Here is a 19690-nt window from a genome sequence, read left to right as displayed (position 1 = left end):
TCAAGAAAAAAACAAATAAATCCAGGTTGCTGATAATATACACAACCTCCCTCATAAACCTTCAACCTAATTATAATTGTTTACACGTTTTGGGTCTCATAAAGGGCATCCAACAAGCACAGCTGTTAGAATGCACAAAATTTTTTACCAGAGAAAACTCCAGTCCCATACTCATCCACAGGGTGTCAGTTTCTTATTGCCAGCCCCACGAGGATGATCATCTTTCCAATCATCCCATGCTCTTGCCTTTTCTACAGCCTCCTCGTCATCATCTCCATCGTCTGCTTGCTTCTGACCATTGTTGTGCCACGATGAATTAGCTTCTTCGATGTATTTGGCAGTCCTCTCTTGCCAGTTATTCATCATCTCCATTTCTCGTAGGCCAGCCTCTTCAATACTCATGGTGGGCAACCTATAGGAGCCACAGATTTAGTGATTGAGAGAGAGAGAGAGAGAGAGAGAGAGAGAGAGAGAGAATAAAATTCAACCAGACCTATGACCAGGTTGGAAGACTTGTGCTGCCATCCTTTCTCTTTCACTAGTTAAACCTCTGTTCACCAAGCTTGCAGGTCCAAACATGATAGGCTGGTGCTTGTGGTCTTGAGCTTCTGAGACTCTGGCCCTCCCCTCAATAACATCTTGAGCAAAAGTAGCACATGTTATAGGCTGTGCAGGTTTTGTATATTGTGACCGAGCTGCAGCACTTTGATGCCAAGCTTCAGCTTTCTTAGTTCTTTCATCAAGGACTGTCTGAGAAAATACCCCTTCTCCTTCCTGTGATGCATATGCAATGTATACACCACCATATAAGTTGATTAATATACATTTAAAAAAAAGTTGATTGATATTTTCATAGAATTATCTTACACGTTTTGTTCATGCCTTTGTATATGACTTTTTATTGATTTTGGTTTTCTTTAACTTTTTTATTGAATGTTGATTAGACAAATACACACAACCCCCCACCCACCAAACTGACCATTGAGCCAAAGCCCCAATTAACCTACCCATTGACCCACAGGTAATTGGATAAAAAACAGGCAATTAAACCCCCATGCAATGTATACATTTCCCAATAAAACAGTTAACTGAATGAGTGCATGCCATTGGAATGAGCAAACGGATCACCCTTGCACCTTCAGATCATTGCCAGATAGAGCCATAGGCATGAGAACAAATATGCAAATTCCTTCATAGGATGCATTTGAGCAGCATTAGCACAGCAATAGATACAATTTTAAAGATGATCATACAGTCTGAACTGTTTACTACATCAGACAAACATTGACAATTTTCAACCAAGTTTCTAGCTTCTATCTGCTAGAATTAGAGTAGTCATTAGGCATAGTACAGAAAGGTGGGAACATAAGTAGCTTTCTTATTTATTCAAATGCAGATGAGCACCAATGCTTGCCCCCTTTATTTTCTTTTTTATTCCCCCAAACATGTCATCCACATGAGCACATCCAAAGTCAGCATGTGATAGCTGTTGAATACCTAGCCAATACTACCCAAAAAATCGGCCTGGTAGGTAGCGTAAAACCAAATACTTAACCCAGGACTATAACATCACATTCTACCTTCACGAGCCGATGTCCACGGCGGCCCACTCTAGCGACACTGGCCCGACCCACCTTTTTGTGACCCTACCAGTAATTTTAATCTAGCCTCTAGATCGCCCCCTCCGCTATAGCGACGGCCCACTCTAGCGACACTGGCCCGACCCACCTTTTTTGAGACCCTACCAGTAATTTTAATCCAACCTCTAGGTCGCCCCCTCTGCTAAGTTTGCGATTCGAACTTGCGACGTGGGTGCCTGCACTGATACCAAATGTTGACTACCTAGCTAATACTACCCAAAAGACCGGCCTGGTAGGTAGCGGAAAGCCAAGTACTTAACCCACGACCATAACAACGATACTAAAATTTGTTAGCACAGACTAAGAGATACCTGTAACTGTTTCTCCTTCACAGTTGTAAGCATTCCTTCCTCTTTCTTTAGCATATCCAGAAGATCAAAAGCCTATGAAAGTATACAGATAAGAGAAGCACATAAGACATCGTGAACAGTCACTTAAGTGCTAAAAAATTTGGTAACCTGGCAAAACTGACCTTGCATAAAGCCAATGAAATGGTAATAAGCCAAGCCTGCACCATAAAAGCATTTAACTTCAGAATTAACGTGACTTGCAGACAGAAAACATACATCATTAAGCAGAACAACAGCAAAAGACACTTGCTCTCTAATACTAAATATATACTAATAAAGGTTTTCCCCCAAAATCTGTATCGCAAATCTGATCAAAAGATATGAGAAAAATAAAATACTGTTTTTCAAGTATAACTACAAGTCAAACTGACACAGGCCTCGATGACTTGCTGGTCTACGAAAAAACTAGATACAAAATGTTCAACATTTTGTATTGAATTCAACATTTATTAAACAAGAAATTGACCTCATGCTCTTCTTCACTATCATCATCCAATGTGTCGTCTTCCCCATACTCAATGCGACTTGAAAAAGCTCCTGCTCTAGTAGACCGGCGTTGCCGCTCCTTTCTTTCTTTAATTTCTTGCAGTTTTGCCTCTGCAATCTTCTGTCGTCTAAATCGAGCAATCTAAAGATGAGGTAACCACAATAATCAGTACCAATTTGTAGTGAAAATGGGAGGTAGCATAAATAAAGAGATTAAGGTTTTCAATAATAAATCAGTTACCATAAATAAACTTTGGACACAAAAAATCCATTGAAGAATCTAAAACTACCATCAGAGCATAAGTCCTAAAAAAACTTGCCTTTCTAGCCCTTTGAGCAGCAAAAGTAACTGATCCCTGCTGCAAATTAGTGTCTAACTCTTCTTCAGGTACAAGCTCCATTGCCTCACATGTTGAGATGAATTCCTATGAGATATACCTACATTACTCAACAATGATGCTTACACCCATGAAGAAGAAGAAGAAGAAGAAGATAGAAGACAAGATACTAGACAAGATCCTAGCACTTGGAGATCCATGTAATAGACAAGATAGAAGATATTTACCTTCAGTCGGTCCTCAGAAATTTTTATAGTCTGTATCCTGTTGTCACTTGCAATCTTTTCAGTCAACTCTCCAAGATAAAATGGTATCTGAAGAGAAAAACAAGAGAAAACAAAAATCAACATAAAATAGGAGGTCGGGCAACCTCTTCTTAATAAGTTGACACACAACAAGGTAAGACTTGGAAATATGTATGGAACTGGTTGGACACAATGACACATAAACTAATCTCCCTCCACCTCAAAATCAGCAGTTACCAGCTTTTATGCAGTACCCAGCAACCTTCTAACCAAATACATGCACAAAATTGAAATTCAAAAGGAAAAAAAAAATGAAGCCTTTCCATCTCTTAATAATGTAAAACAATGATATGCATCACAGAATCATAGAAATGGAAAGACTGAACAAGCTTGAATATGTATAAAAATAACCTAGCCAGTGTGCAATACGCACATAAGTATCCTTGTACTTGATACCTGTGAGGAAGCATTTATCAATGTTTTGTTTAACAAGGAACTAAGTGCCCATGCAATTCATGGCTTGAAAACACTAAAGGATTACCACCTCGCAATTTAGGTTTAATTGTCTCTATATACCAAAGTTCTCCAGAATTCAGTAAAATATGGCTAACCTATCTTGATAGTTGATATGAACTATGTTTTCTATCAAAAAAAAAAAAGTATGAACTATGTTTTACTTTTCAGAAAGCATTTATTGAGTTGTACTTTTTGACAGTTAATATGAACCTTTTTTTATTTTAAACCCCCTACCCTAGTGAGTTGAACCCAAGACTCGACACTAGACATAAAAACATGTAGACATTCACCAACTTGCAGAAAACAACCTATAAGAAATACTTCTATAGATCCTTAACCCAAATGCCCAAACTGATTTTTCATCTTAACTCCTCCAAAAAAAAGCCGATTGAAATGTTTGTGGAGAAAATTTATTGAAGCAGCAAATAAATAAGGAAGAGCCACAATAACAACATTGGAAGCTCAAATCCAAACTCCTACTTCATATTGACCACCAAATTTCTTCTTAATTTCCACAATGCAATAAATTTGGTAAAACAGAAACTCCAATAACTTCTCTTAAAAAAAAAAAAAACTTCTAATATAATAGTACAACAAAAAAGAGAACCATAAAACTGGAACAAAAAAACCAAAAGTTTACATGCAGATTTCACACAGTATTCCAGAAACAACATATTCCAATAACTACAACAAAAAAATCGACTCAAGTACAGGGAGGAACATAACCACAAACCTTATTTTTTTTAACTGAAACAAAAAACCTGAATTAACAATACCTCCAACATTTCAAAGTAAAAATAATTGCTATATCCACAAGTCAAATTAGAACATAAATAAATACCAGCAGATACTTCAGATTAACAGTACTAATATCCTCCTTGGTCTCATTACTGGAAAACAAGCCAAGCTTGCCAACCATTTCATCACATTGTTGCAACAATTGACATCCTCTTTTCAAAACAGCCTGAAAACATTAGAAATATACTTAAAATCAGCTCAACAACAGCAAAAATAAAAAAGGAAAAAAACGTAAATCTAAAAAATAAATAATAAATAAATAAGTAATGACACCAAAAGAAAAGCCATAAAGGTTACCTGATCTGCGCCGGAATCTGCCACAAAATGTATTTCACGGGCTTGCTCAAAGAGTGTTGGAAGAGGTGTTTCCTCCATTTTTACTTCTCACAAGAATTTAAAAACCCTAAAGAGCAAGTATGGGAACAAACTTGTAGCTAAGTCCAGAAGATCAAGCAGTAGAATTTGGAGATTCTATGAAGGATTACAACATGAAGAATAACAAAGATTTGGTCAGGGCTTGACTCAAAACCAAGGAGGTAGGAAATTTTATAGTCAGAATGAAAATGAAAAGCAGCAACTTTACAATGTAAAACATACAGTCAGTCAGGGATGTAGCACAGTAGTAGTTCTAGGAGTGGAAGACGGAGGGATCCAATAAGATTTTCACAAATCCCAATACCACCCAGAAGAAAACCCAACAATTGAATCCACACCCTGCCCTCCAATCAAACCCATCTCTGCCTTGTTCAGCAAATCTTAACCTTAACATGCCCCTCTGTAACATACCTCTGTACATATCTATAACCAACATGTAGTAGTCACTCTTATTCAATCCAATATTAGAGTTTTTTTAACAGTTCCGAATATTACCAAAAACAGAAATGAAAATGATACAAAAAAATGGAAAACCAGCACTTTCGTCATCATCTACTTCAAACCATAAGCAGTTTTGTACAAATAGGGTAACAAAGACTCCAGTCGAATCAGTTAGCGTTATCAGATAAAAAAAGATAATCTGGAAGCAAGTTATCCCAAGCAAAGACTAAGGGTCCATTAAACCAAACACGTCTCATCTATATTTTCTCTTTTTTATGTGAATAATAGGCATACTAGACAATTCATGAATCCGCAGCAATTCACTTCAAAATATAGAAGATTGGCATTTATAAATTTCTCAATACCAGATTAGACAAGAGAACTGAAAAGGATCTGAAGCGACTGCAACAAAGGAAAAGAACCGAAGAGCGTGGATTACAAAAACAAAATGAAGGTGTTACCTGAGAGAGGAGATTGCTGCGAAGATGGGAAGAAACCCTAGAGATAAGGTGAAGTATAATGGCGATTACTGGAATTTCGGAACCGTAGGGCGCGATGCTGGAGATGGACCAGATTTGTCAGTTGAAAAACGATTAACAAAAGAAACTAAACGAATCTTGAATGGAAACCGCTGGGTTTTACACGAACCTGACCTTTCTTCTCAGATACGAGTTTCCGACCGCCCTAGAAAGAGGTTTTCCACTAACTTTCCAACTTCCTCTACATTCATAAAACTATATCTCCCCCATATGCTTTACAAAATAGTAATAACTTTTATAAACTTTTATATGTTAACGAAATAACAAAGATTATTAAGATTTTCATACCCAAATCTGAAAATGAGATGAGCAATTATGACAGCTTACAGCTCCAAACCAATTCAAAGGCCTCATATATGTTGTTTTCTACCTCAAGTGAGAATCGAAGGCACTGACAAGGGTAAGCTGTCAAGAATTAGTCTCTTGCCCACAACATGAGAAATGTGACTCTTGGTTCACAAACAACATTATTGTCAATAAATTGAGAAATTTTGACAAAGGCGTTAGTCTTAAGATCTCCATTGAATTATTTTTTATGATAACAAACACTTAAACTACTATTTGCATGTCTTAAGTAAGTTTGAATAATGATCAAAATGCACCAAACTAAGATTTGGCAAAAAAAATGTTTGAACAATCAGAGATAGTTCACATCGCGAATAGAAAATGATTTGAAACAACTCAAACCAAAAAACACAATATTTGAACTGCCTAGAGGCAGTTTTGATTGATCATCCCTATGTTAAAAGACACCCACGTGTGTAGGGATGGTATGATTAGTAAATAAGAAAAATTTCCATAAAGATGACATAATATTGTAATTATATAAACTGGTATTTGTCCTCTTATGTCATTTTTTGTTTGAAGCATATTGTCGTATGGGCATTATAGTCATTGTAAACACCTTCCCACAACTATAAATACGACCTCAAAGCATAGGGTAAAATATTCAAGCATCTGCCTCTTGGCTCAAATTCCACCTTACACCTCTCTCTTTTCCTCTTTTCTCTCTGCCTTGGTTTCTTCTCTCCTCTCTCCCAAGAGCTAGAATTCCTCTCTTCTCTCTTTCCCTTGAGTTTTCTTGTATTTATGTGTTGTCCCTAGAAATCAATACGGTATCAGAGTTGATAAAGATTTGACATGGAAAAGGAGAAGAAGTTGGTGAAGAAAGGGAAGAAGAAAAAGAAAAAGAAAAAGAAAAAGAGGAGTTTGTTGATTTTCTCTTTAATCCTCTTTTTCAATTCTTATTTTTATCAAATTTCTCACTTTCTTACGCATGATTTTTATATAGAAAATTATATACCGTTGGAAATATCTTTGAGTCTAGTTTCCAATTCAAAAATAATTTTTGCAATTAGATTTTTTTAGAGAGAGAAATTGACATCTAAAGTAGCAAAGGTCGGGCATAAAAAGTTTCAAGTAGTAGTTGGAAGCTTCAAATTTATGAATGGTTTGTACCGATAAGAATGAGAATTCATGTAGAGAATTATATCTCAAAAGAAAGATACTTGAGTTTAATTTCTATCCCAATAAACTATTTCTTCAATCTGATCTTTCTAGAGAAATACATTCACATTAGAAGAATCAATGGTCTTATTAGTAGCCTGTTGCATGCGAAAATTCGAATCTAAACCGATTTTTTTGCTTCACTTTTTGAGTTGCTAATGTTGGTTAAATCTTCTATTTGTTTTCAAAATTTACTCAAGAATTTACCAACTTGAGTATCTTTCCTTCCTTAGTTCCTTTATTTGATCTCACGTTATATTAGTTTCCTTAAGAGAAGTATTTCCCTATATGACTTTAGTTTCTTTTTTGACAAAATCTAAATTTTTTGAATTAGAAAGTTTTGTTTACTAATCCTATATTTCAAATATTAGTGTCCTAAATCTCACTTATTTCAGAATTTATCTCTTGAATTTTTTCTTTTCAAATTGGTCAAGTTGTGTTAAAAAATAATTGCCTTATATGAAAAGTCTATTTTTAGAAAGTTTCCTTTATTATGTTTCCTCTCAAAACTTTCTTATTGAAGATATTGTTTTTCTCAATAATCATGTTCATAGAGGAATTATTTTTCTCTCTCCCTCTTGAGTCAAACTTGGTTACCCCTTAAAAGTCATACTTGGTTAAATTTGTTATGTTAATTCAATTCTACCATTATAGTCTCCCCTAGTTTTTTAGAAAAAAAAAGTCACATTTTAGATTCATTTGGAAGCATGAGTGTTGCATAGTCACCTCCTTCAAATAAAAATTGTTTCTCTCTAGCATTTCTTCAATTTATTTTTTATTTTCATCACTCCAAATTATTGCCTAGATCGACTACCTAAAATATATAGGAGGGTGCCCAACATCTAACTTGAATCAAGTCTTTTATTCTCAACCAAAAGGTGATTTATGTTTGAGTTACCCTTTAAAAGAGAGTGTTATCTTTGTTGTGCCTTAAAGTGGGTTTTTTTTTTCTGCCATTGAAATTGAATATGACCGTTTTGACTGGTGTATAAAGCTTTGTTGTATGACTAGGGATGATTTTTCTTCTTTCACCATTATGTTGTGCAAGTTGGGTTTCTTGGTAAAGAACAAAGAGATCCCTAGCTTGAGGGGGAAAAGTAGAAGAAGAAGTACAATACAGAGGTAACCAATAATGAAGAATTTTACATGTTGTGGGAATCAAATTTATGTGACTAGAATATCCAAGGGGGAAAATTAGACAAGAACAAGATGAAAACTACAAGCAAGATGTGAACATGACCAAGATGAATCAAAACAAGGTATTTAAAATTTATTTTTCAAGCACACAAGTTTCTTGACCAAAATTATTTACAAGTGAACTTAAAAACACTAGCTTGAGGGGGAGTATTAAAAGACACTGACATGTGTAGGGGTGTCATGGCTAGTAAATAAAGAAAACTTCCATAGAGATGACATATGATTATAATTATGCAAGTTGGTCTATATCCTCTTATGTCTTTTTTATTTTGAAGCATGTACTCCTAAAGACATTGTAACCATTTTAAAAACCTTCCCACAACTATAAATATAACCTCAAGGCATGGGGTAGAGCATTCAAGCCTCTTCCTCTTAGCTCTAATTAGTCCTTAAACCTCCTTCTTTTCCTCATCTTTCTCTCCGTTGGTTTCTTCTGTCTTCTCTCCCAAGAGCTAGATTCCTTTATTCCCTCATTCTCTTCAGATCTCTTGTATTTATGTGTTGGCCCAAGAAATCAACACCCAAAATAAAAATATAAAAGCTCTTAGGAATCAATCATTTAGGGTAACATCCAAATGGCCAGAAGAAAGCTTAGCACAACAAGTGTAGAGGCAATCTAATCCAACATGAAGCCTACTGTTTAAACAACAAGGAGAGAGAAAAGCTTATGGTAGAGTTAATGCACCCAAATGTTCAAATGGCTAGCACAAAGAAGGCTATAAGAGAGAAAAATAAACCAAGCGCTTTAGGAAATATCGTACAACTGGACATGCATTGTCTGAATAGTTAAAAGAAAAAAATTACTGGAAGAGTTCGTTTAACACAACTTCCAAATGGCTAGGCAAAAGAAGCCGCACTCCCAAGAGAGAGAAGAGGCTTGATAGGAAACTTTCCAACTTATCATCTGAATCGGCAGGAGAATCAAAGAGACCAATGGTACTAATAAAAATTCTCAAATGACTTAAAAAACACCTATACATATAAAAGGGACCAACCAAAGCAACACTCCAAAAGGGTTGGCCAAAGGGGTAAGAGTGAGAGTCAAATAAAGGACAGTAGGAGAAAGGCTGCCAAATAATAAGAGGGCAATGAGAATCAAAGGAAGATAAGATGTGGGGTCACCATGTGCTTTATTTTCTTAAGTAATGTAAATCTCCATCATATGAACTAATGAACCAATGCCGACAACAATCAGTAAATAATGAACTCAAGGCAAGCAACCAAGGAGTTCTTCTTTTATATTAATGTCTCAATCAAAGAAACACAATAGCAGAAACGGAAATAGGCCAATGCCCAAATAACACATACCATATGTGTAGTTATATATCAACGAAAAATCGGTAAATAATGAAAGTCTTTAAGAGTAATAAAGGACACATGAAATAATCTGTAGCAAGTCCATCCTTGAATAAGGAAGATGTGCACTCAATAATAAGCTAGAACTGAGTAATAAATTGCCAATAAGTTGAACCAAGTGCTATTAATCTTCATAAAAGAACAACTGAACTGAGTGATGCTAGTTCCAAGAGTTGCTGCAAGGTCTTCTAAAAAATAGAGAAGAGTGAATAAAACAATAATGGATGTTGCTTCAATGCTTACTGTATAAGTGATTAATTCAGACACCAAATCGAGAACTAGCCATTTAAACCAACTAATTAGCAGCCAATGACATAAGTATCCTGTTTTTGAATATAGTCCACACTTAAAGATGTTATTATAGAATGAAACCGATTATGAAAGGTAAGATAAAAAATCGATGACAAAGCTTGAGGCTAGACCAATTATAGTTTGAAAGGATTTCACCAAGTGATAGGTTGAGTGAGGCTGCTCACTTCATAAGGGGATAAGTATATCGAGTGCTGCTCCAACATGCTATTAATATGCTACTAGGTTTTCTCATAACCAGAGAAGAAACACACGTTTTGAATATGATCCTAGATCAAAATCTCCTTACATAGATACTTCTGTAATTTGCAACATTAAATCAAGTAACTAATTTTTTTGGGAAGTTGCCATAAATCAAAATAGGAACACTTCATCTCTTTGACAAATAAATCAAAAAAAGTTTTTGAAAATAGGATGATCTTCTAAAGATTCTTTTCGGATATTGTTAGTTAACCAATAGAAAATTTCCAAGGGTAGATCATGATATACTCTTCTAATATTGTTGATCAATAACAACAACTTAAAAAGTGAAGCAGAAAATTCGAATTTTCATATGCAATAGATACCAGCATCACCTTTGATTTTTACAATGTGAATTTCTCCTTAAATATAGATCAGATTGACATGAAATTTTCTCCTTCTAAAACTAGACTTAAATAAATTTCATCCAAGTATACTTTATCTTCATAAAATATTTTTTTTTTGATAAAAAAATCTGATATATTTTGGACTATGTAATATGGTTGAGCTAAGTATTTTTTTTTTTTTTTGGCCAACTTGACCATTGACTCTTCCGAGATCGATATCTCCATATAAAAAACTCAGATTGAGAATTGGTTGAATAGGTAAGAAAATAGACTTACTTATATTTATTTTAATAGATATTTCTCCATATAAAGTTTCTTTCTTGATGACATAAAAAGACTTGAACCCTTCTACAACTGCACAAAACATTTTTGCTGCTTGACGTCTTCTGCTTCAGATGTTGATTTCTCTTTCTAGAAAAATCTAATTTCAACAATTCTTTTTGAATTTTAAACTAAACTCAAATATATTTCCAACTATATATAATTTTCTATATGAAACATACGACAATAGAAAATATGAATTGAGAAATAAGACTAAAGGAAAAATGTGAAACTCCTTTTATTTCTTTTTCTTTTTTCTTATTCTTCTTCTTCCTCCCCTTGTTGTCCATCTTCTTCTCCTTTTATATCTCAGATCTTTCCCCGTTCTGATACTATGTTGATACTTGGGATTCCATAATGTATAATCATAGTAGAAGAGGATTAAGTGGAGAGAAGGTTTTACGAGTAGAAGAGGAAGATTGATGAATTTGGAGAAGGAGAAAGAGGTTGGAGAATTAGGTTGTGAACTTGTTCCAAATCCTCCCCCTTAAGCCCTATTTAAAAATGTTAAAATACAATATTATAATTATGCCCTTCACCCTAGTAAGAGTGAAGAAGAGACAAGAATCATAAATTAAATACATCAATGATACCCTAATTACATAATATCTTCTAACAGTTACTTAGGTTGGTCCTTTTTCTATATGGTTGTTTTTAATTCTATTGAGACATTTTATTGGTACCAAGGTTTTTATGTCTGATGGACTACTTATCCTTGGGACACATGATGAAGGAGATAATTACTACAATTATCTTTTTGTTTCAAGCTGGGATAATTGTTATTGCCCCCTAACTTGAGGGGAAGAATAGAGAGAGGAGTATGAAAGATGAGGTAGGTGACATAATCTACCATGAAGAACAGGTGTGAATGAGTCTTACATGACTCTAACAACAAGAAGTCTCATAGAGTTAAAAATTAATATGGTGAACTCTAAAAAGAGTCTCATGGAAAGGAGGTCTGGCAGAAAAGGTTCAGTTTATAGGTGGTTTAGTTATGTTGGTATTCTATTTATGTTCAGTTGTTCCATTGTTCTAGGGCTTATTTTTTAGTTCTTGACTTTTGGTGTAATTGGGATATAGGTAGTTTAATTGTAACCTAATTCTACTAATTTCCTCTATTATATAAAAAAACTCATTGTACTAGGTTATAATCAAGTCAGTGAATTATTTTTCATTTCAAAAAATTCAATAACTCTTATAGTAATAGAGTCTCATAATGTATGATTAATGTGGTGGAGTCTTACATGATTATTATAGAAGGAAGTCTAACAAAGGGTGGTGTTTTAATTCTATCAATTATTTTTAATAATTATTTATTTATTTTATTATTAAGAGTTCTATTGTGGAGGTAACTAGGAAGTGAGTAGTTCAATTTTACTTTGATTCTATGTGTTTTAACTATTATAAATCGAGCAACAATGTGCTGATATTACAATCCATCAACGAATTTATTCTCTCCAAAAACTTCAACCAGGAATTAGTGCAAAATAAGTGAGTTGACTTGGTTAACTCACAAAAACAATGTTTCATTTTGTTCTTTAATCTCATGTCTCTATCCTTTCTTCTTTCTCTAATTTTGTTCTTTTTATTATCCAAATTTGAATTTATTGGTTACTTTGTCACCCTCTATTTGTCATGTTCATACATCCTCATTCATGAATACATTCCACCTACAGCGATTGTTGTTGCTCACAATTGGGATTGCTATTTCAAAATAATCTTTGCATCAGGCCTTGGGTTTGGGTCAACCCTTTTAACAGCAGACTAAAATATGAGGTGGGCACCAACTACATGGAAGAACCTGCTGCTAAACCCTTATTTTGTTGGAAGAACATGCTGAAACCAACCTGTTGATGTCCTTTCATTCACTCGACGTACGTTGTCTAATGGAAGCTCTTAAGCTGTTGGGACCCATTCTTTGTCTACTAGAGGAAGAAGAATGGGTGGGTCGAGATTTCAGTTTCCCCTATCAATGCAACGATGCCTTCAAATCCTCTCCAAGACGAATGAAAGGTAGCAGAAACCCATAGGAATAAAAAGATGGTAAAAGCTGAATTACTTGCTCTGGTGTCCATGCTACTGGTGGCAACGACAGTGAATCTTGTGAACAGCTACTCTTCGTCCTCCCTTGGCACTTGCAGTCCTAGTGGGTATTTGAAAGGCAAGACCGGAAAGTGTAACACATAGCATGATTCCAACTGCTGCAAGGCTGGTAAGTTGTATCCTCAGTATCGTTGTTCTCCTCCCATAACCGGCAACACCCGTGCAACCATGACAATTAACAGCTTTGCCAAAGGCGGTGATGGCGGAGGTCCATCTGAGTGCGATAACAAGTACCATAGCGATGACGAGCACGTGGTGGCGTTGTCGACTGGATGGTACAACCATGGAAGTCGTTGCCTCCAAAAGATCAGGATTAATGCGAATGGAAAGCTAAGGTTGTCGATGAATGTGATTCCGTCTATGGTTATGATTCTGATCATGACTTCCAGACCTCATGCCCTAACAACATTGTCGATGCTTCTCCTGCTCTGTGGAAGGCGCTTGGGATCCCTAACTCCGACATCGGAGATTATGATATTAGCTGGTCAGATTCGTAAAGATTATCTTCTTAAAAGGGCCTCTCTACTTGATATATAGATCAAAGTAATGAATTTTTCTTTTCTTTTTAAACTGATCTGGTAAAGAAAAAAAAGTAGTAGAGGAAGACGGTGAAGGTAGCTAGAGAATAATCGATGTTGCCTAATCTATTCATTTTTTTTTCTTTTTGTTTTCAGTAAGTCACTGCAAATAATAAATAGAATGACATACTTCTCTTTTTCTTTTCTTTCTGTTTGGTTCGTATAAATTCTAGCATTTTCCTTTCCATTCTATGAGCAGCCCAAAGAATCCGATTACGTTCTTATGCCTGCCTGTGTTTTAAGTTCTCTTTTGGAAACTGTTTCTGAAGATACGAGAATATGAAATTTAAGTACATACTCTGAATTGTTTCCTAATATTTCAGTCATATATAAAGCAAATTATCTGGTTTCCCGGCCTTAATTCAAATAAAGTCAAAGAAAGGAAACTAGCCCAAAGATTGTGATTCTGTTACCATTTCGAAAATCTCTTCCCCGTTTCTGTCTATATTGATCATTCCTACGATTAAACTTTAGAATCAGAGATTGGTGGTGACAACTCATGGGCAATGCCTATATAAACCCAATGCATGCCGGCGATCTGAGTACTCAGAAAACGAAAGAGGAAGAAGCCAACAATATGGGTAAAGTTTACGTCGCAATCGTCGCCACCTTCTTGATGGTCATGCTTGCCTTGGCAACAGCAAGTAAGCAAAACAGCCGTTCCTTCCTCTTAATTTCTTGCTTTTGGCTCCATACTCAGTTCGATCTGTTTGTTGCAGGGAATGACTTTGTGATCAACGAGGACGCCTCAAAGTGCTGCCAAGATCATCATATGCCAAACTGCCAGGACTCGGAGTGCATAAGCTACTGCTCTCCCTGCCGTGATTATACCAGCAGTCACTGCAAAATCCTCGGAGGACTCCATTACTGTCACTGCAAATGCTAGAATTAAACACAGAAGAGCCTTCGTTTTAGACAAGTTAGTTATAATAGACAGAATAAAACCTTGTCTCCATCTAAACAGTGCAGAGTTCTCCATCTAAGTGACAGTTTGCTTGTTTACACTTCTGCTTTTACCTAAATAACAGTTTTTAAGTTGTCTACACTTCTGCCATTATCCATTGCAGAGCTATCCTAAGTGACAGTTTGCTTGCTTAATTTTCTGCTTTAACATTCTCCTTTGTGATCAGTGTCGTGCTGAATTACATGTCACAGAAAAGATATTCCATTCACTCAGAGATTGCTTATAACATCGACAATGAAAAATTGGTTAATGGAAAAACTCAGAACTTATATCGGTTAATCCCACTTTGCTGAGAGACTCAAAACCCATAAAAAAGGGTCTAAAATATAACTTTTCTATCTTTTGATCAACTGTAAAAGGGGTGGTACCATGTGGTGACGATTCCAAAAATTTCATTTACAAATCCTCTATGACATTAGGAGGTTGCTATCCTTTTAAGAAAACAAATCCAAGTCATTTCTTCTCCAAGTGAATAAAGTGCAGTAGAAGCTAGCAATTTTAAAACCATTTTAATTTTTTTGTTTCAGCTTTCAGCAAACTTTGTAGGCATAAAACTAATTTCCACCGATAGGTTTGTATTTTTGTTGGTGCAAAATTGCATTCCGCCGACTGAATTGAATTATATGCCAGTGGATTTGTAAATTTGCCTTGACTCACGGAGCCATGCATCACTCCTTGACTCATTTTGTAGAATCTTGTGCAAATTCTACAAAATATGATAATTACACGTATGCACATGTTACAATGTAAATGAAGAAATATGTTTTGAATTAATCAAAATGTTAGTGCCTATTAGTGTCATTTCTAGGAAATTGTGGAAACCTATTTTGAAAAAGTATTAGTATCCCTCCATTTTCTTGACAAAAATTATCTCTTTGGAAACTTTTGGTGCATTTTTCAAGTACCTGAGAATCCTCTCCAATGTTTGCCAATGAGACATATGAGGTTTATGTATATATTGACTGATCACATTGATTGCAAAAGAAATATCTGGTCTAGTCACATTGAGATAAATAAGCTTGCCAACTAGCCTCTGGTACTTGCCAAACATAGTTTTGTATGTCTCCATAGGGGTCTCAGTAGGGCAACATCTCATCATTCCTCTTTCTTCAAGAAAGTCAAGAACATATTTCCTCTATGATAAGATAATACCATGCTTGGACTGAAGAACATCATTACCGAGAAAGTACTTAAGAAGTCCCAAGTTTTTCATCTTTAATTCATTGCATATCTTGTTTTTTACTTGACTAATCTTATTGAAATCACTTCCCCTTAAAATAATATCATCCACATATACAACTAGTACAATTCCTTTCTCAATATGCTTGACAAATACAAAATGATCCACAGAGCACCTTTTGAATCCAAATCGAATTATTGTTTGTCTAAACTTGTCAAACCAAGCGCACGGAGATTGCTTCAGACCATATAATGATTTTGTAAGGCGGCACACCAACTCCCCCTCAACCATATATCCAGGTGATTGTTGCATATAAATTTTCTCCTTAATATCGCCATTGAGGAAGATATTTTTTACATCTAACTGGAAGACATGCCATCGAGAATTAGTAGCCAGAGATAATAAGAGATGCACCGAATTGAGCTTGGTGACGGGGGAAATTGTTTCCTCATAATCAATTCCATGACATTGGGTATAACCTTTAGCTACAAGTCAGGTCATACTGTCATCCAGATTTTGTTTGATAGTGAAGACCCATTTACAACCTATTGGCTTTTTAACAGATGGTAAGGAAATAAGACACCATGTTTGATTGTCGTAAAGAGTTGCCATTTCTTCATCCATAGCTATTTTCCATCTTGGATTATGAAAGGCCTCCTGATAAAATTGAGTAATAGCAATAGAAGAAATGGAGGCAAGAAACTGACAACAAGATGGTGATAACTGATGGGTAGATAAAAAAATGCGAATTGGGGTGAGAGGTAGAAGGTCAGGTTCAAGCCCTGTCAAACGCCTAGCCAATAGCCTTAGGTTCTTTCCAAAAAGCAATAGGTCGGGTATCAAATAAAGGACTACAAAAATAGGAGGTGGGGAAGGACAACTTACCTCAGAGGAATTTGGAGACTCCATAGGTGTAGTGTCCACTAGGAACAAACGATTTTCAAAGAGACGAATTGTAACAAACATATCATTTCTACCCTAAAAAAGATACATTTAAGTACCTTGGGATCCAATTTAGTAGAATGTGTGGAAATATTATGAATAAAATAGGTACACCCAAAAACTCTCAAAGGAAGAGAGAACAACTTTTCACCAAGAAAAAGACAAGAAGGTGTCAAATACAAGATGCCACCTTTTAGACGTGTGGGCTTGAGCCCATCTTCTAACAACTTCAAATATCGATTTATCTTTGTAAAAAACTTCAATTGATAAAATTCTTTTTGTATAAAAAAATAGACTCAAATTCCTTTCCATAAATATATAATTTTAGTATGGAATGTATAAGATGAAGGTGTGAGTTTCAAGGAACAAATGAGTATTGGGATTGGAAAGCATCAATATGGAAGAAAAAGAAGCATACAATCTGGAGCAAACTGAGTTGATTGATAGAAAAGTATCACATTATCTCTATGGGTTGACTGAGTCAACACAAAACTTATTGTATTATTATGTTGAATTTATGGAGAATTAAAATAATTCACAAACTTATTATATTAACCGAGTATAATGAGCCTCTATTTATAATAGAGGAAATAAGTAGAATCAGGTTACAAGTAAATTACCCATGTCCTAGTTCTACCAAAAGTCTAACTTCTAAAGATACATCCTAGAATATTAACCAACTGTAACATAAATAGAAAAACTAAAATAGATAAAAATCCTCAAAACAAAAACACGATACTTCATCTTATAAGACTCGTGTTAGACTCCACCATATTAATTCTTCTTCTTTGAGACTTCTTCCTATGAGAGTAAAGTAAGACTCTTCCATAATTGCTCTTGAACAATTTTCATGTGACATTATCTAATTAAAAGTCAATTAATAATAGTTATTAATAATATTTAGCTTTTGGTATTAGCATTATTCATGAGCATAGTAAAAGCATTGACTTAATCGATGTGGTTCAATATTTTTAAATTGGAACAAATCACAATTGACTCTTGGTTCTTTAATTTTTACTACTTAAAAGTGGTTGTTCACTCGACATAAGTTGTTTGATGGGACCCATTCTTTGTCCACAAGTGGAAGCATGGGTGGGTCGGTCTTGCCTTCAAATCCTCCCCAAGACGAGCAGGAACCAGAAACCCATACAATGGGCTCGGTGATGCAGACAATTCGACGGAGGAAATAATCCAATGAGCAAAAAACAAAAAATGGGCTCAGTAGAGTCGTCTTCCCCGACAATGGCAACGGGAAACAATAGCTGACTAAAATCAGAGGTGGGCACCAACCAGAGTAGCCTAGTTATTTTTAAATTGTCGTGAGAGTTGCCGTAAATGGAAGAACCTACTGCTAAACCCTTATTTTGTTGGAAATGCTGAAACCCACCTGTTGATGTCCTTTCATTCACTTGACATACGTTGTCTGATGGGAGCTCTTAAGCTGTTGGGACCCATTCTCTGTCTACAAGTGGAAGCATGGGTGGGTAGATCTTTCAGTTTCCCCTATAAAAGCAACACAACCTTCAAATCCTCTCCAAGACGAGTGAAAGGTAGCAGGAACCCATAGGAATAAGAGATGGGAAAAACTGAATTACTTGCTTGTCAAACGCCTAGCACCACCTAGCTCTGATGTTGCTCTGGTGGCTAAATAGAAGACTTAAAGATAAGTCCTATCATAATTAAATAATTGAACATAAATAGAAGATTAACATAATTAAAACACCTTTTAACTGAAACTATTCCGTGAGACCTCCTCTCATAATAATTCTAGCTCTGTATGAATTCTTATTGTGAGAGTCATGTAAGACTCTTCCATATTTGCACTTCAACACTCCCCCTCAAGGTGAATTTTATAACTTCAACTTACAATGAAAAAGATTTTTGCTCTTCAATTTTCGTTTGTTGAAAAAATTTCTTCTAATTCTTCATAAATACAAAAACTTTAACTTTTGTGTTCCCCCTTTCTTGAATATTTTGATCACATAAAAATTACCACGTCATGTAGAATAAAATACGTCTTTCTTGTACTTCTTCTTGTACTTCTCCCCCCTCAAGTTGGAAGATATCGATGTAATCCCAACTTGAAACAAAAACATAATTGTATTTATTATCTCCTTCATAAAGGTTTCCTGAGGATAAGAACTCAATTGGACACAAATTTTCAAAAAATAAGATGGGCGATGTATGTATTAAAAGGTCAAAACTAACCTCATAGGATTTCAAACAAAAGCAGTGATAATAATCACAAGAAAGGATAATGCCCGTCACTCAAAGGATGACGATAAAAAACCACTAAAGGGTACTCATAAAAAAATCTCAATGGAGTTAAAACACCCATATGTATATAAAAAGAGAAACCAACCGAAGCAACAGACAAAAGGTTGGCCCAAAGGAGTATGCGAGAGTGAAAAAGGATGATAACAGAAAGGTAACCGATAAAAATGGGTATGTGGGGAACGTAATGAAGGAAAAATAATCACCTTAATAATAAGAAAGAGACTATAATGATAGAAAAATAACTTAAAAAATTTGACCAAGTATGACTTCAAGATAATTTCATGAGGGTGAGCAAATTTCTTTGGAGTTGACGATCTAGAAGATGTACAACCAATTAACAAAAACACAAAACTTATAAACTAACATTGACTAAGGAAACTTTCATAATTGCATAACTTACAAGTTTTTGTTTCCAAATTGATCAATCCATATGAAGAAAGCTTCTAATCAAATACTCAACGAATTCTCTGAATCAAGTTTCCGTTTTTATAATAGATAGAATAAAGCCGTGTTTTCCATCTAAACAGTGTAGTTCTATCCTAAGTGACAATTTGCTTGTTTGCTTTTATGCTTTTACCTAAATAATAGTTAGTGTCTCATCTATATTGCTTTAACACATCTAATTCCTAAGGTGAACTATAT

General features: G+C 35.1%; 1 protein-coding gene and 1 pseudogene across 2 annotated transcripts; one reads left to right on the top strand and one right to left on the bottom strand.

Moving 5' to 3' along the window:
• On the bottom strand, positions 1-5925 carry LOC137950050 (PP2A regulatory subunit TAP46-like). Of its 2 annotated transcripts, none has more exons than XM_068796402.1 (11): positions 5843-5925; positions 5651-5747; positions 4671-4776; positions 4417-4539; positions 3042-3128; positions 2797-2901; positions 2457-2618; positions 2113-2148; positions 1952-2023; positions 494-774; positions 1-412 (listed from the first exon to the last, which is right to left on the bottom strand). In XM_068796402.1, the coding sequence occupies exons 3-11, from the start codon at positions 4746-4748 to the stop codon at positions 172-174; spliced, it is 1185 nt and encodes a 394-aa protein (XP_068652503.1). In that variant the 5' UTR covers positions 4749-4776; positions 5651-5747; positions 5843-5925; the 3' UTR covers positions 1-171. The 2 variants fall into 2 exon arrangements, with proteins under 2 accessions (XP_068652503.1, XP_068652502.1); XM_068796401.1 differs by having other exon boundaries at positions 5838-5923.
• Positions 5926-13044: 7119 nt separating this feature from the next.
• On the top strand, positions 13045-13604 carry LOC137949361 (kiwellin-1-like; annotated as a pseudogene).
• The last annotated feature ends 6086 nt before the right edge of the window (positions 13605-19690 follow it).

The sequence above is a fragment of the Aristolochia californica genome, unplaced genomic scaffold (assembly GCF_029961685.1).
Source record: "Aristolochia californica isolate CCGP_79_NKW_82.1479 unplaced genomic scaffold, dmAriCali1.0.hap1 SCAF_14, whole genome shotgun sequence".
Classification (NCBI taxonomy): domain Eukaryota; kingdom Viridiplantae; phylum Streptophyta; class Magnoliopsida; order Piperales; family Aristolochiaceae; genus Aristolochia; species Aristolochia californica.
This window is presented reverse-complemented; position numbering and strand designations above follow the sequence as displayed.